This window comes from Vulpes vulpes, chromosome 1, assembly GCF_048418805.1.
Source record: "Vulpes vulpes isolate BD-2025 chromosome 1, VulVul3, whole genome shotgun sequence".
In the NCBI taxonomy this organism is placed as follows: Eukaryota; Metazoa; Chordata; class Mammalia; order Carnivora; family Canidae; genus Vulpes; species Vulpes vulpes.
Genome location: NC_132780.1, coordinates 195,953,576 through 195,969,147, shown reverse-complemented (window position 1 = coordinate 195,969,147; position 15,572 = coordinate 195,953,576). Strand labels below are relative to the sequence as shown.

The following is a 15,572-nucleotide window of genomic DNA, read 5'->3' as shown; positions in this document are numbered from 1 at the left end:
TGATTTGATTTTAACTCAGGTCTTGATTTCAGGATCTTAGGGTCGAGAGTTCAAGCCCTGTGTCAGACTCCATGCTAGGCATGGGGCCTACCTAAAAAATTGCTTTATCTGCCAGTAAACACAGTATGGGGAAGATAAGGAATAGGTAAGTCAGGCAGATGTGGCACCATTTAGGTGCCGTCATTTGAGAAAACCATCATGACATGATGAAAGCTTGCTGAGGCTCCAATATTTGTCAAAAGACAAAACTCAGAGAGTGTGGATGATACTCCTTTTATCAGAACAACTCAGAGTATGAACCACATTTCTGACATTTTGCTGTGGCCAGTTCTGGTGTCAGTACCCTGAGGATACTGTGTTGCTCTAGCCACTCATGTGAAACTTTTTTTTTTTTTTAATGGACTGTATCACCATTATTGAACTGCTGTCTTCCCTTGGTTGAGCACCCTGATAACTACTGGGATTTCCCAGAATTCCTAATCCTACCTTCACTATTTGGAAAATTCACTATAACTACTAGGTTTTTCCTAGAGTTCTTGAGAATGAGATGTTGGTGGCTAGAGTTTTGTTGTTGTTGTTGTTTTTTTTTTTTTTTTGGTGGCTAGAGTTTTAAAGACTTTCCAAGGCTTTTGGTTGAGGTCTTTAGGCTTTCTTTCTTTCTTTTTTTTTTTTTTGAGGTCTTTAGGCTTTTGAATGCCCCCTGTCCTAGGTCAGAATAGGGTGTCCCAATGGGTCGAGATTCTTCTATAGCTCATCCCTCCTATTAAGTGGTTCTTATATTACGAAATTACTTTAAACAAATATAGAAGTTTGCATCTGTCATTTATTTTTGTAGTTAATGTTTTAACAGAATGCTTTCATAGATTACAGATAATTAAGACAGGAGTAGAATTATCTTGCAATATGCTTGAGTTTATATTTATACTTGTTTACTTTTTGAAACTAGTGCCGTGTTTAGTATCCTGTTTCAATTTTGAATTTTGTGTTTTGGCTCTGTCTAGTGTTTTCATTGTGACATGAGGTTTTTTTTTTTTTTTTTAGTATTTTGTATTTCTGTAGTTGTAATATTATCGGAACCAGTAAGCAATGCATGCATAGTGAGAGTGTTTATATATCACTGAGAGACTAGTGTATTTTTATTGTTTTTGTAGCTATGATTTTGAATCTGAAAATAATGTTTAGAAAAAATAATTTTTTTTTGTTCATATGCAGAAAAGATGAAAAGGAATATGCATTGAAGCAAATTGAAGGCACGGGAATATCCATGTCAGCTTGTAGAGAGATTGCAGTAAGTGAATGTCAATATGTTTTTTATTTTGTTACTGATATTGGATGATGAGTGATATTAATATGAAATAGTTTCAGTGATGTATTCCATGCGTAGTTATTTCAAAGATGTCAATTAGTTTAATGATATTTTATATAAGATGAAAAAGCTGCATAAACTTTAATTACTTGAAAGTCATCTTTAAACAATCTCTTAATGTTATTTAGGATTTATAATCTTAGGACTATTGAATGAGCTACGTGATGATTTAATTAAATTATGAATCAATATAATTCATTACTAAATAATTATTAATATCACAAATTAATGTAGTTCATTATTAATACAGTTCATTATTGATAAGGTAACAATTTAATGCCTATTTTTCTTGTAATTTTAGGACTGATATATGTCTACAGAGAAGGGTTTATTAGATATTATGCATATTAAATTTTTTTCTCACATGTTTTAGTACTAGAATTTGCTAGTAGCTAGAAAAATAGGACTATCATTATAATAATAGGATAATTCCTTAAAGAAAGATAATTTCTTTCTTTTTTTTTTTTTTGTCTTTATATGATATATTGTGCACTTAAGAAATGGTTGTCCATAAGAATACCTAACATTTACTATTTGCTAGGTACCAGGCTTACTAAGTGCTTTCAAGAATTAGTTAATTTACTTTTCACAACAAACAATCCTATGAAATGAGTACTTTTAATATCTCCACTTAACATATCAATAAACAAAGGCAAAGCCATATTTGTGGCTTAGAAGACTTACCATTATATTATCTTATTTTAGTTCATTTTCTTATTTTAGTTCTTTAGTTTCTTTTTGGGATTTTATCATATCACATCTACTAGGGATTTCTGTCTCAAAATTGTCAAATATTTATATTGTCTGTATCCATTAGGTATTTCTGCTTCTAATTTGGTAACGGTACATATATTGCCCACAGTTCCATGTTTTTGCCTTACCCACATTGGAATACTCCAGCATCACTCAAAGAAAATGTGTTGTACCAAAGAACACACGGGGCAGGCAATCTGTAGAGTTGAGTGTCTGCTGGCCTGAGTGACTATTTAGTCCTGAGTGCCAGTTTCTTTATTTGTGAGATAAGGGAACTATAAGGTCTCTTCTAGTTATAAACCCTCTGCTTTCAGAATGGGAGCCTCTCACTAGACTATGCACACTTTAAGGGGCAGAGACTGGGATCCCTGGGTGGCGCAGCGGTTTGGCGCCTGCCTTTGGCCCAGGGCGCGATCCTGGAGACCCGGGATCGAATCCCACATCAGGCTCCCGGTGCATGGAGCCTGCTTCTCCCTCTGCCTGTGTCTCTGCCTCTCTCTCTTTCTCTCTGTATGACTATCATAAATAAATAAAATTAAAAAAAAAAAAAAAGTGGCTAATAAATATTTAAAAAAAAAAAAAAAAAGGGGCAGAGACTATCTTTTTATCTCCAGTTCCTAGCATAGTGCTTGCCATATAACAGGTAGTCCATAAATGTGTGTTGAATAAATAAATGAATAAACAGAACAAAAATAGTTTTACTATCAGTCCATGATCCTAAGTTTGCTCTAGAATATAAAATTTATGGTTTAAAAAATTCTAGTTTGGCAGTTTTCTATAAATTATAAGGTGGTGTTTGTAATGCTTTACCTGAAAAAGCATTTGGTAAGTGATTTTTTAATTCCCTAAAATTCTTAAACATGTTGTCTCAACCATTGTGAATATGGTGTGCAATTTTGCTATTCTAAAGTACTGTAGTATAGCATTAACTCCCTTTCTGTGAGTTAATTGGGGAAAAAGCTGATATTTAAGGTATTAATTATTAGGAAATGAAAGCCCAGTTGTAGATGTCCTTTTTGAAACAGAGACTTCTCTATGATGAGTAATCCATGGGTTCCCATTTCTCTACAACCTCACTAGCATTTGTTGTCTATTGTCCTTTTGATGATAGTCATTATACAGGTGTGAAATGATAGCTCATTGTGGTTTTGATTTGCATTTCCTTGAGGATTAGTAATATTGAGCTCCTTTCATGCATCTGTTGGCCATTTGTTTGTTGTCTTTGGAAAGATGTCTACTCAGCCATTCTGCCTATTTTTTAATTGGATTTTTAAAAAACTATTGAATTGTATGAGTTTCTGATATATTTTGAATGTTAATCTTTTACCAGGTATATGGTTTGTAAATATTTTCTCCTATTCTGTAAGTTGTTTTTTCATTTTGTTTTTTATTTTGCTGTGCAGAAGTTGGAAAAGCATGTCTTCATATTTTTATTGAGAATTTGCTTAATAGACCTTTGAAAGTATGCAGTTTCTATATTGAATAGTATTTTGTCACTACCTGAATGACCTAGCCCCAATGTGATAGTGATTTTGACACAAGTTGAGCATGAATATTATTATGTAGTGGCTAAGTGCATACATATTTCTTTGTACATTACAAGCCTGCTAACAGTTTTATAATTATTGCTTTATGTAATTTTTTTGAATCATATAGAAGAAAAAAGTTATAAACAAAAATACATTTATGTTTTTTTAACCCATGTTAAAAAACCTTTACCAGTGCCCTTTATTTTTTATGTAGATGAATTATATATATACATATATACACACACACATATATACATATGTATATATTCCTTTCATTTTAACTGAGGGTCTCCATTTAGCATTTTTTTTAAAGATTTATTTATTTATTTATGATAGACATAGAGAGAAGAGAGAGAGAGAGAGAGAGAGAGAGAGAGAGGCAGAGACACAGGAGGAGGGAGAAGCAGGCTCCATGCCGAGAGCCCGACACGGGACTTGATCCCGGGACTCCAGGATCGCGCCCTGGGCCAAAGGCAGGCACTACACCACTGAGCCACCCAGGGATCCCCCTTTAGCTTATTTTTGTAAAATAGATATGTTAGTGATAAATTCTTTCAGTTTTTGTATTTGGGAATGCCTTACTTCTTTTTTCCTTCCTCACCTGATTCCCCTTTGATTTTGCAGGATAGTTTTGCTGGTTATAGAATTATTTGACAGTCTTTTTCTTTCATTACTTTGACTATATTAATCCACTGCCTTCTGGCCTCCATGGTTTCTGATGAGAAGTCAGTTGTTAATTTTATGAGAATCTCTTATACACGAAGAATTATTTTTCCTGTTACTTGTTACTTTCAAGATTCTCTTTTTGTCTTGCTCTTTTGACTGTTTGACTATATGTGTGTAAGTGTGGATTCTGTTTGGAGTTTGTTGAGTTCTTGGATATGTAGATTAATGTTTTTGATGAAATTTGTAAAGTGTTTAGTTCTCATTTCTTCAGATACTGTTTCTCCCCCTTTCTTTCTCTCTTTTCCTCTTAAGACTCCCATCATGTGTGTTGATAGGCTTGATGGTATCCCATAGTTCTCAAAGGCTCTGCTTATTTTTCCCAATTTTTTTTCTATTTTTGCACAGACAGGATACTTTAAATTGCCTACATTCACATTTGCTGATTCCTTGTTCTGCCAACTCAGATACACTGCTGAAATTTTCATTTTATTTGGACTTTTCAACTCCAAAATTGCTATCTGTTTCTTTTAATAGACTTTATTTTTTAAAGCGATTTTAAGTTTACAGCAAAATTGAGTTGAAAGTCTAAAGATTTTCCATATATTTCCTACTCCACACATGGATAGCCTACCTTATTATCAACGTTCCCCACCAGAGAGGTACATTTGTTATAATGATGAACTTATGTTGATACCCAGAATCCATAGTTTACATTAAGTTTCACTCCTCGTATATATTCTGTGGATTTGAACAAATGCTTAATGACATGTATCTGCCATTATTGTACCATACAGAATATTTCCATTGCCTTAAAATCCTTTATGCTCTGCCTATTTATCCTATACACCCTCCTACCCTGCCTTGGCCCCTGACTATTATTGATCTTTTTATTGTTTCCATAGTTTTGTCTTTTTCAGAATGTCCTATAGTTGGAATCATAAAGTATGTGGCCTTTTCAGATTGGCTTCTTTCACTTAGCAATGGACATTTCAGGTTCCTTCATGTCTTTCATGGCTTGATAGCTCATTTCTTTTTAGCACTAAGTAATACTCCATTTTCTGGGTGTACTATAGTGTGTTTATCCATTCATTTACTGAAGTACATCTTGGTTGCTTCCAAGGTTTGGCAGTTATGAATGAAGCTGCTATAAATATTGTGTGCAGGCTTTATGTGACATAACTTTCAACTCTTTTGGGTAAACACCAGGGAGCACAATTGCTGGGTTATATGATAAAAGTATGTGTACTTTGGAAGAAACCACCAAACTGTTTTCCAAAGTGGCTGTACCATTTTGTATTTCCACCAGCAATTAATGAAAGTTCTTGTTGCTCTACATCTCTGCTAGCATTTATTGTTGTCAGTGTTCTGGATATTAGCTGTTCTAGTAGGTATCTTATTGCTATTTAATTTGAGAGTCCGTTTTAGCCTTCATATCCTACTTGTATAGCCTTAATGGGTGAGAAATTAGAGCCTTTTCATCTATTTCCTGGACATGCCCACAGTTCTGCTCACGAGCAGTTACAGTCTTTCTTTTTTCCCCCCTAATTACACTCTTTCCTACCTGATTCCATTTATAGAAAATTCTAGAAAATGCAAATAATCTATGGTGATAGATAGTAGACCAGTGATTCCTTGAGGATGGGAATGGAGACAAATATTATAAAGAAGTATGAAGAGTCTTTGGAGACCATGTAAGTCTTTATCATATTGGTTGTCATGATGGTTTCTTGAGTGTGTAGCTATATCAAAACTCATAAATGGTATGCTTTAAATTTGTGCAGGTTGTTGCACATCAATTATATCTCAGTAAATTTTGGGGAAAAATCAAAGCTGAATGGGTTTATTAGTGGATAAAGGGTCTGTAAATGAGGAATTTGTAAAATCAGTGGCTCATAAGCACAGCTGGAAGGATTCACCTTGAATAGTAAATGGAATAGCTAGTTTATCTGAAACTGCAGTGATAGAAGAGATGATGGTGTCAACATACAACACTTTGCTAGGTTGATGATGAGGTAGTTACATTCTTGTGTGCCTCTTTTTTTGTGAGTGTGGTGTTAAGTAATAAACATTTGAGGTAATTGATGAAGGATATGTGAAAATTTGCTGATCAAAGATAAGATTATAGAAGTATTATAGTCCACCTAAAGTAGGAGATGAGTCATGGAACCCGTCTACATAATTGTACAGTTCTCTTCACTAGCAGCCCAGTATAAGAAGGCAGAATTGGATTTTTCTGTTCGATATGGTGGAAGGACAGAAAGTGTAAGGTGGATGAGAGTCAGAGGGTGAAGAGCGACTGATAGATCCAAGAAAATGTAGTAGACACACCGTAAATTAAAGAGTAGATAGAGCTTGTTCTCTGCCCCTTTTCTTCTCTACCCCATGATATATCTAACTCCTAGTGTTTTCTAGTTCAAATAGTCTCATATATGGGTAAGAGGATATGTGGAGATGTGTTCTCCATGTGGAGAGCATTAGGAACATTTCACTCATCACTCCAAAATGGTGGGACTCTTGCCTGTGAAAGAACTTTTGAGAGCAGGGTTGGAGGATGAGGAAAGAAGTCAAAGAACTGTAGCTGTGGAATGAACTTGGAAGAATGTATACAGAATTGGAAGAAGTTTAAAAACTAAAATTTGTTACTATCTCAAGTCTCATTAATAAAGAATATTATATCAAATTTCAATTTTATTTGAACCTTATTTATATCTTTGTTTTATTTATTTATTAAAAAGATTTTTATTTATTTGCTCATGAGAGACAGAGAGAGAGAGAGAGGCAGAGACAAAGGCAGAGGGAGAAGCAGGCTCCATTCAGGGAGCCCGACGTGGGACTTGATCCCAGGACTCCAGGATCATGCCCTGGGCCAAAGGCAGACACTAAGCCGCTGAGCCACCCAGGGATCCCCCTGAACCTTATTTATATCTTTGTATGGCACTCTCCAGTTTATGATATGTCACAATAGGGAATAATTCTAGGTGATGACCGTATCAGAAACATGTGAACATTAGCATTTTTAGCCTGAGGTTACGGGGAAGTTCTAATATAAAGTTTATTACCTTTGAGGGCTATGTAATCATAAAGTTGCTGGATTAGAAATGTGGTAAATGGGGGTGCCTGGGTGGCTCAGTCAGTTAAGCATCTGACTTTTGGTTTTGGCTCAGGTCATGATCTCAGGGTCGTGAGATCGAGCCCTAAGTCGGGTTCTGTGTTCAGTGCAGAATCTGCTGGAGATACCTTCTCCTTCCCTCTCTCTCTATCCCTACCCCCATACCCCCTGCTTAGTGAGTGTGTACTCTATCTCAAAAAAGTAAATAAAATCTTAAAAGAAATGTGATAAATATCATTAATTCATCTCATTCATTTCCTTCTTGATTATTAAATTCAAATATGTTCATTACAAAATTCTCAGATGGGGGCACCTGACTGGCTCATTCAAAGGGGCATGTGATGATCTCCAGTCATGAATTTGAACCCTGCATTGAGTGTAGAGATTACAAAAAAAAAGTAAATAAAAAAATAAAAATAAAAATTCTCAGACACTATGGAAAAGGGAGGTTAAAAGCATCTGTTATGCTACTTTAGAAACAATAATTAATATTTTGTGTATAAAAAATAATATTTTGTGTATAGTCTTTTAGGCTTTTTTCTTTGCAAAAATACAGAAAATTTTTTTTCCATAAGAGTGGAGAGTCCAAAAAAAAAAAGAGTGGAGAGTCCATTAATTTTTTAGAAAATGTAATTTTAGCTGGAGTGATAAAAAGGTAAATTTAACTATCAAAATAAGTTGGTGGAACATTTATTAATCATGTTAGGTTCTGTGAGCTGTAAGAAAGATTTGAAAATAGAACTTCTGAGGGGGCATCTGGCTGGCTTAGTTGTAGAGCCTGTGGCTCTTGATCTCAGGGTTGTGAGTTTGAGCCCCATATTGGGCGTAGAGATTATTTAAAAATAATATCTTAAAAAAATGTGTGTATATGTGTGTGTGTGTGTGTGTGTGTGTGTACACATACACACTCTTGAATACTCTTTAAAAAATTGAGATGTTCCCAAAGAAAGTGAAGACAGACTGAAAGAATATTAGGGAAGTAGGGGAGAAGCATAGGCTGAGGAGGGAAGAGAAATAGAGAAAACCCGACTTCTTGTCCTACTATTATCTCCCTGACTGCTGTTGGCTTTCATTTGCCACTTCCTCATTCACCTCTGCACAGTTTTGTCCAGGCCTCATGTAACTGCCAGCACCCCAGCATCGATGCTCCCATGGTGACGGCTGACAGGTGGGATCAGCTGTTTTTCTGCATAGCACAGAAAGGGCAGGATGCAGTGGCAGTTAAGACTTGCCACCATTTCCTTCACCTCTCTTGCCACTATGGTAGTGTAAGGCCACTATGTAAACTTCAGTGGAATGCCTGGAATTTTCCCTGGTCAACAAAAAAGCTTTTGCTTTTTTAAATTTATGAAATGCAATTGATAAAATGTGTATTTGCTGTGGATTCCTTGACAAGAACTTTAAAATGTCTATGAGCAAGGCTCTAATTCTTACTAATATATTTATTATCAACCTTAAAACTATTTCATTAAGTTTCATGTATTGAAAATTGAGAAGTATCTGCTTATTCTCATTAAGATTAATTATATCCTCTCAATTGCTTTTATGTTGCACAGAATACAAATTTTTCCTTAAACATATGTCCAATTTTATAGAGGTATAGATTTGTGGAAATACATTTGTAAGGTATCTTACCCTTTCTATGAAGGAGATAAAATTAAGGGATAGTATTAAGTTTTTTTGTGTAAACCACTAGGGTAGAAAAGTTTGTTTTTTTTTCAATTGACTTTGAACATGATCTTTTTTGCAATAATGATTTAATAATTATTTTTAAATAATGATAATTATATAAAAAGTTTGGCGTGATTTTAGGAGACTAGAACTAAATAAATTATGTATGAAATTGCCTTTGAGCAAAATCTGTTCTTTGGTGTGGTCCTTTTATTCTCCTTAGAAACAAACAAGTTTACTTGTGGCCTGAAAACTCAGTATAGATTTTTTTTTTCCTCTTTAAAATATGGAATGCCTGGGTGGCCTCTAGCTCAGGATGTGATCCCAGGGTCCTGGGCTGGAGCCCTGCATCGGGCTCCCTGTGGGGGCCTGTTTCTACCTCTGCCTGTGTCTCTGCCTCTCTCTCTATGTCTTTCATGAATAAATAAATAAAATATTTAAAGAAATAAATAAAATGTGTTTTTCTTGCATTGATTGGATAGTGATAGTTATTACTTTTTTCATATTCATATATATAATATATTTAGCCTTCTTGGCAACTTGGTAACTCTTCTAATGAAAAATAGAATCTTATATGAGTTGGGGATAGGGTTTGGGATTATTTTAGGATAAATCTGGGAAATGGATATACTATCAGTTCATAGGGAGGAACCATGCTATAGCACTTTTCATTTCCTTTCAAAAGCTGAAAAGATATAAGGGGCAGATAAGAGGAGTCACAAGCAGATAGATTCTTCAGTCTTGTGGTGGATCTGTCTGCCTTATTATATATGTTAGGTCATGGGTCTCTTACAAGTTATTATTGTGTTATGTGTCTGTGTGTTTGTGTATGTGCGTGCATGCATGCATCTTTTGGAGTATATTTTGAGGCACTTTATGTTTTCTCTGAGAAGACTAACTAATAAATCTTTGTATCCTCAGAAGCTAATTTAAATACCTATTGTTTCCAGTGGTAGAAAAGAGGTGAGTCATGTAGTTTTCTGATTTGTTTTTTTTTTTTTGTTTTTTTGTTTTTTTTTTTTAATAAAGTTGTCTAAGGTGAGAATGAACGGTTTTGGAAGAGATAATACTGGTTTTGCTCATTTTTTTTTTTAATGTGTATTTGTTTGTGTGTATGCTATGGCAAGGGAAGATGGATCGGTGTGGTAACATGAATCATATATGTAACTGAAAACTGCCCCACTTTTCTCTCTTTCCCCCCTGTCTGGGGGACAGACTAGTTGGTTGAAAGCAGTGCTTTTAGAGGTCTGTGGCACTATAGCTCCTTTATCTCCATAAAGAATAGGTGGGTAATTACAGAAGAGTTGGCTTTTTGCTGTGTCAGTATCCTCCCTATTAAATAAATCAGTTATTTCCATTCTAAAAATATAAAAGGATCAATTTCATATTCCTGTCTAATTAGATTTAATTGGCTAGTCCCTATTTTTAGTGTTGTTTATTTTTATCTTAAATAATATTGAAGCAAAATTATACTAGTGATACTATGCAAAGGGAAGGACTGAAAATAAATCTGATGGTGGATGCAAAGGGCTTATCTTGGAGCCTGAGAGTAAATGCACAGTAAATGGTTTTTATTGCTATTATTGTTATTATTGATAATGACAACTTTTTCCTATTTAAACTCTAATCAAAGAAAATATATTTTTCTCACTGTGGTCAAAGTAAATTATTTTTAAGAATCTCTACACTTTTTAAAAGTGTATTATAGAAAATACTAAATTATAAAATTTAACTTAAATTTGGTAATTATAGGGATCCTTGGGTGGCGCAGCCGTTTGGCACCTGCCTTTGGCCCAGGGCGCGATCCTGGAGACCCGGGATCAAATCCCACGTCGGGCTCCCGGTGCATGGAGCCTGCTTCTCCCTCTGCCTGTGTCTCTGTCTCTCTCTCTCTCTGTGACTATCATAAATAAATTTTATTAAAAAAAAATTGGTAATTATAGATTCAGAATAAGAGATTGAAGTGGGAAAACTTCAAAAACTTAAAAAAAAACTTTTTAAAAATATGCCTTTGGTTTTCAGATTGTAAAGTGAGAGAGAATATGGACTTTGGATTCAGATAGACTTGGAATTGTGCCTACACTTCACATTACTCCTGTATGTCTTAGGCAGGTTGCTCTTACTGTAAGGACCCATGTTCTAGGTATAGAAGTGAAGCTATTTTAACAGGGAATCAGGTTATATCTTGATTTGCTTCTGGGGCTGGCATTTACAAGGAAGCCGAGCATGGAGCAATCCACAAGTTATCCAGATTTCTCAGATTCTCTGAGCCTCTTGCAAATGTTCCAGGTCATTCTCTATTCTATCTTGTAATCAGAATATCAGCTAAATCACACAAAATATTTTGACAAAGTGCTTCTTTCCAAATATGTTCAAGAATCTTAAAAAAGTTCTTAGGAGGGAAGAATTGCCTCTGAGGACAGAGAGTCTGACCCTTGCATATATTTTAGTGGTGCACACCATTTAAATGTGCATTGAAGCTCTTGGGTTAAAATATGGATAAGTTCTAATTATATTTCTAGTTCTCCTTCAGACTATTTATTCTGACTTATTTGTATTTGGAATTAAACATCTAATCTCTTTTTTTTTTGCCTAATAAAAATTATTAATCCTACAAACCAACTATCAAAGTATCTGATTTCTGTGAACCTTAGTTTCTTTATGTGTAAAATGGGATTAATGGTACCTGATATCACAGAATTGTAGTAAGGGTAAGTTAAAGCACATAAACATCTTAGTTCATAATCAGTTCTCGGTGAAGGTTAGGTTTCTTTCTTTCTCTTAAGTTGAATTTGTTAATGTGTTGGAAAGGTAAGTTGTTAGTGGCTTTGGCTTTGATCAGTAATAATAAATGGGGGTGGGGCAGTAAATATGTGTTTAAAAATTCATTTATTTCATTGTGGTCTATGAGTGCTGAATTATATTTATTTATTATTGTTTTTAAAGATTTTATTTTATTATTTATTCATGAGAGACACACAGAGAGAGAGGCAGAGACACAGGCAGAGGGAGAAGCAGGCTCCATGCAGGGAGCCTCGATGTGGGACTCGATCCCGGGACTCCAGAGTCATGCCATGGGGCGAAGGCAGGCGCTAAACCTCTGAGCCATCCAGGGATCCCCACTGAATTATATTTAAAATATACTTATAGCAGCAGATACAATTTTGCCTCCATGCCCTCATTACTTCAAATATATCAGTCAATTAACAGAAATTGATCACTACTCTTTGTAATATAGTTTTGTTTGCTGAGAGAATACAGAATAGTACTTTTGGGAAGATGGAAGTTTTTATTTATTTAAAAATATTTATTTACGTAATTGAGAGAGAGCATATGAACGGGGGAGGGGCAGAAGGAGAGAATCTCAAGCAGAGTGAGGAGTTCAACATGGGGCTCAGTCCCATGGCCCCAAGCCCATGACCTGAGCCAAAACCAAGAGTCAAAGGCTCAACCGAGCCACCCAGTTGCCACTGTAAGTCTTTATTTTTAAGCCAGTTGTTTGAAATGTGTTTTGCTTTAGGAGCGCTCATGTAGATCATGCCCAGGTTACCAGTCTGTTGCACCAAAACCTGTGTAGCCTCTAGGTAGCTGAGTTATGGTACTCTAGTATTGCAGTACCTGAGAAGCACTTATCACATTGTTTTGATGGAGAAACATGTTTATAATTAAAATCTTATATGTTATATCTTGCCTTGTCATGGTTTTCTAAATGGAAACAGGCTCCTTCACATCCAAGTCACTGGCCACGAGTCTGAGGAATTAGAAACTAATTTTAGAAATTAAAATTAGAAACTAATTTTAACTAGATTGGGGAAGATTATCCATTGTGTCAGAAGTTAGGGGGCTTGACAGTAACCAGAAGAAGGAATAGAAATTGTATTATCTAAGCAGTAAGGATTGGGAACTAGGATTTTGCCTGGGAGGAAAAGGGGAGGGAGGGGATAATGAGGGAGCTAAGAAGGCTGGGGACCTTGGAGGTAGCTTGTAGGGTTTCAGATAGTATCCAGGTAAATGAGGAATGGAGGTACTTGGCCAGTCAGTAGCTATCTTGAGTCAGTAGAGAGAGCTAGTGAACAAAGTAATCTAAAGTGATAGGGATCAGAAACTGGGAAAGCCCATAATTACAGTTTTGATACAATAACACATTATAGCAAAGAATTTAGCATAATTATGCAAAGGCGCTTAGTCAGGTACCAGCGGATTATAATAACCACATAGTCTCATGTATTATTTATTCTGTTACTTTGGCCTTCTATTTCTTTTCCTGGTGACATAAGCTGTTTGCATTTTTAGTATAGGTCTTTGGCTTAAATAACAAAAAACCCCCAATCAGAATGGTGCAAAGTCAAGATAAAGTAGAACTTTAACAGTTGTAGTTTGTAGATACAAACTGGAGTTAATAGACTGCATTTTGAAAGGATGAAGATTGTTACTCAAAAGCAGATAGTTCTATTTTTTAAGTATTTATTTAATTATTTTAGAGAGAGAAAGAGAGCGCACATGGGTGAGTGTGGGGAAGGAGCCAGAGGGACAAGGAGAGAGAATCTTCAAGCTGACTGCCTGCTGAGTGTGGAGCCTGCCTGGGGCAGAGGTGGGGGAGGTGGGGGGTGGGGAGAGGGAGGGGCTCCATCCCAGGATCCTGAAATCATGACCTGAGCTGAAATCAAGAGTAATGAAATCATTCAACTGACTGAGCCATATTATGTGCCTCCAGATAATTCTATATTATTATCAAAGGCAGTATATAATGGAAATGGGATAAACGGATAAAACATAAATGTTGGTTTATAAGCTTTTGAACGTACTCAGCAGCTCAGTAATTTCAAAGTTTAAATAGGCTACTTAGAAGAAATTCATTCTAATTGACCGGAAATTCTACAGTTTGTAGATTTTACTGATATTATTAGATAACATAGCATTCGGATAGCTGAAAGTAAATTAGCACTTGAAACAAAATAACTGCCAGAGGTTTAAAATTTGCTCAAGATAATGCTAGGTATTCTACATTGTAGAATTATATCAGGAAAAGATATTTGGAAATCTTATTTGCAGAGTAGTAAATAACTGAGGTTTGAGTACAAACTGTTTTGTCACTTTTTTTCTCTATAAGTATGTTCTGATTTAAAAAAGGTTTTTTTTTTTTCCTTCTAGATTGTCTGCCTTTCTAATAAGTGTGATGTACCACCTTATATTAAAATAATCTAATTAAGAAGCCCAATTTTATTTGTGGTTTTGGTCTTTGGATGTTGCTGGCATGGTGTATGGTATTCACTTTTATTCCTCCTCAGAAAGAATTCTTAAAGTTAGTTTTTTGTTTGTTTGTTTTTCTTTTTCTTTTTTTCTTTTCTTTTTTTTTTTTTTTTAAGTAACTCCATACTGGGCGTGAAGCCTAATACAGGGCTTAAACTCACAACCCTGAGATCAAGACCTGAACTGAGATCAAGAGTCAGTCAGACACTCAACCAACTGAGCTACCCAGGTGCCCCTAAAGTTAGGTATCTTTAATCCAATAGAAAAAGTGTCTAAAGAGTTAAATAGGAACTTTAAAAAGAAAGTGAAATATTATTGGCCAATAAATAAAAAAAGATGCTCAATTATATTAATTATCAGAGAAACGGAAACTAAAACCACAATAAGATAGACTTTTTTGCCCACCAGATTGGTAACAGTATCCTGTATCTGCAATGATTGGAATACTGGAACTGTCATATAATGCTAGTAGAATTGTAAATTATTATACTACAACACGGAGGAAAATAATTTGTTTATCTAGTAAAGTTAAGATACACATGCCTGTTACCCAATAACTTCATTCCTGGATGTAGATGCTGTAGCAGTGCTTCTCAACCTCAGTTGACCTAATACTCTCTTTATAAGAATGATTTTTTTTTCTTTATTAGAATTATAATGTAGTTCTATTTACTACCCTGAACTGAAACTCATAGATGTGATAACCTATTTTCATGCACAATTAAAAAATTATTACAATCCTTTATTATAAAAAAAGTAAAAGAAGTAATTCATAATGAGATAATGTATTTAAATATATAAGAATCAGGCTTTTTTTTTAAAGAGAGGGAAGAAAAAAAAATAGAGGGAAGAGGGGGAAGGGCAAAGGAAGAGAGAGAGAGAGAATCTTAAGAAGGCTCTACATCCAGCACAGAGCCTGACACAGGGCTCAATCTCATAACCCTGAGATCATCAGATGAGCTGAAATCAAAAGTCAGATGCTTAACTGACTGAGCCACCCAGGCACCCCAGAATCAGGCATTTTTATTATGATATCCAAATGCTAATCAGATCCTAGATGCATACCTAATTGTGGAACATGTAATTGAAGTGATGCAGTGTATGGTTTCGGGTACCTTTGAATTAGCACTGTTTTTTGTGTTGTGCTAAATGTATACTGTGGTATATGTGAATAAACTTGTGGGCTTCACAATTCCATAAGAGATTCTGAAAAGAAATTCTAATTGTT

At 35.1% G+C, this 15,572-nt stretch overlaps 1 protein-coding gene across 2 annotated transcripts in view; it reads left to right on the top strand.

Moving 5' to 3' along the window:
• Positions 1 to 15,572, top strand: part of CDK19 (cyclin dependent kinase 19) — a 163,077-nt gene that overhangs the window by 60,668 nt on the left and 86,837 nt on the right. For both annotated transcript variants that reach the window (XM_026005805.2, XM_026005806.2), the window contains exon 2: positions 1,213 to 1,288. In XM_026005805.2, the coding sequence (XP_025861590.1) occupies positions 1,213 to 1,288 (76 nt within the window). The remainder of the gene's footprint in view (positions 1 to 1,212; positions 1,289 to 15,572) is intronic.